The 1,902-nt window shown below is 51.5% G+C and overlaps 1 protein-coding gene across 1 annotated transcript; it reads left to right on the top strand.

Annotated features, from left to right (window-relative positions):
• Window positions 1-688: 688 nt before the first annotated feature.
• Window positions 689-1,391, top strand: LOC120687791. Its single transcript, XM_039969808.1, has one exon. The coding sequence runs from the start codon at window positions 730-732 to the stop codon at window positions 1,153-1,155; it is 426 nt and encodes a 141-aa protein (XP_039825742.1). The 5' UTR covers window positions 689-729; the 3' UTR covers window positions 1,156-1,391.
• Window positions 1,392-1,902: the final 511 nt, after the last annotated feature.

Raw genomic sequence — 1,902 nt, 5'->3', positions numbered from 1 at the left:
TAACCGGTACTAATGGGGGGTTCCCGCCCGGTACTAATGTCCATATTTCTATCAGTGTATGCCGCAATTTGCCGATACTTTGTGTGGGTCTGCATTTCGACGTGTTTAATAAGATGACTGGTGTGGTTTCTACTGGGTGCTCTACTCGCGCGTGTCAAATTTCATCATGCATTTGGTGGTGCCAAAGTCACTGAAGATGATGATGAACCGCTATAGCCAGGAGTACATTGTTACATCCTCCACGGGACTAGCTAATTCAACGAAGCGTTATCCAAACATATTCTTGGGCTGAGAACGTATACTCAGGCAGAATGTTTATAAATATGAATGGAGTGTCTTAGGTTATTTTTTATTAATGAAGTGCTCAGAAATGTGCAGAAAACCAGGCCCCCGCTTGACCTTTTTTTTTCAGCTTCTTTTCATCCTGGAGGCTGGAGCTACCGTCTCAGAATTGAAAACAGTTTGTAGGCTGCGAGAAATTTTGATATCTAGGATTGACTTCGCAGGCCTCACGATTTTAGAGATCAAGTTCGCAGGCCTTTCAAAATGAGGGACTCCGACTACGAAGTGTTTGAAAACATGAGATTATCATCTTTTCTTGAGTTTCTTTAATTTTTTTTAATCTTTTCCCTCTCCCATGCACATGAACGGACGGTTTTGCCCTTCTTGCTGTACTCATCCCGTGAGACCGGACCGGATCGAAATCCACCTTGGCATCGACGGGATCGGATGAGATTGTCCTCCGTGCGCAACCCCAACCGCGCCCCGCTCGCGGACTACGACAGCTCCCTTCGCGTCGCCTGCGCCGGCGGCGAGGTCGGCTCCATGTACATCCCCGCGGGCCAGATCGACGGCGGCCGCACGCAGTACATGGCCACCAGCTTCAACGTCCCCGCCTTCGCCGTCGCGGGCCCCGCCGCCGCGCAGCCGGCCACCATCTCCGTTCCCGCGTCCGGGCCGTCGCCGCACGTCACGGCCGCGCTGGTGGAGCAGCAGCAGCAGCAGCAGCAGCTTGTGATGGAGGTGGACTCGCTGCTGGTGGTCAAGGGCAAGGTCACCGTGCTCAAGGTCTTCACCCACTACATCGAGGCCGCCAAGGTCTGCCGCATCGGCGTCTCGCGGGCCGACGGCCGCGTGCTCGGCTTCAGGTGCTGACACTACTGCTCGGCGGCCGGCCAAGATCTGACAATCTCATCAGCCTGGTTCGTTGGTAGTACTCTCAGTCTCAGTATCAAATTAGCTTCTTTGGATTCGGTTCAGTCGGTGAAATTGTAAGATATGCTCGGCCGATTTGTAAATTCATGTCTCACGGGATGAGGACAGCCAGAAGGTCAAAACCGTCCATTTATGTGCCTGGAGAGGAAAAAAGTTAAAGAAAATAAAAAATTCAAGAAAAGATGATAATCTTTCAAACACTTCGCTGTCGGAGTCTCTCATTTTAAAAAGTTTGCGAACTTGATCTCTAAAAATATGAGGCTGCCCGTGAATTGAAAACAGTTTGGAGCTACCGTATGATGCCACACGATGGCTGCCCGTGATTTGCGAGTCGTAGGCTCGTAGCAATACCAACGGGACATGGGAGCCCATGCCGAATTGTTGCCGCACCAGTATTTGGGCCTTGTGACCGGGCCGGCCGTGCAGAGCGAGAGGAGCGGATAGGCTGCGCCGCGCGTGCGCGCGAGCAGAGGCGCTTTTTTTATTTTTTTATTTTTCAAAAAAAAATTACAGAAATATATTTTTGGTTTCAGATTTTACAGTTTTATACCCCTACCGCCCGGCAGGGGGGGCGGCAGGGGGACTACCGCCCGGCAGAGAGGCAGTAGGGACCTATATGTAAATAAAAATAAATTTATTTTGCTCAGAGGACCTTGGAGGGAGCCTGCCGCCCCCCAGTTGGCGGCA

Source organism: Panicum virgatum, chromosome 9N (genome assembly GCF_016808335.1).
Source record: "Panicum virgatum strain AP13 chromosome 9N, P.virgatum_v5, whole genome shotgun sequence".
Classification (NCBI taxonomy): Eukaryota; Viridiplantae; Streptophyta; class Magnoliopsida; order Poales; family Poaceae; genus Panicum; species Panicum virgatum.
This window is presented reverse-complemented; position numbering and strand designations above follow the sequence as displayed.

What these genes read in the sequence shown, in the direction of transcription:
- LOC120687791 (XM_039969808.1), top strand. Translation starts at nt 730, where the DNA reads ATGAGATTGTCCTCCGTGCGCAACCCCAACCGCGCCCCGCTCGCGGAC.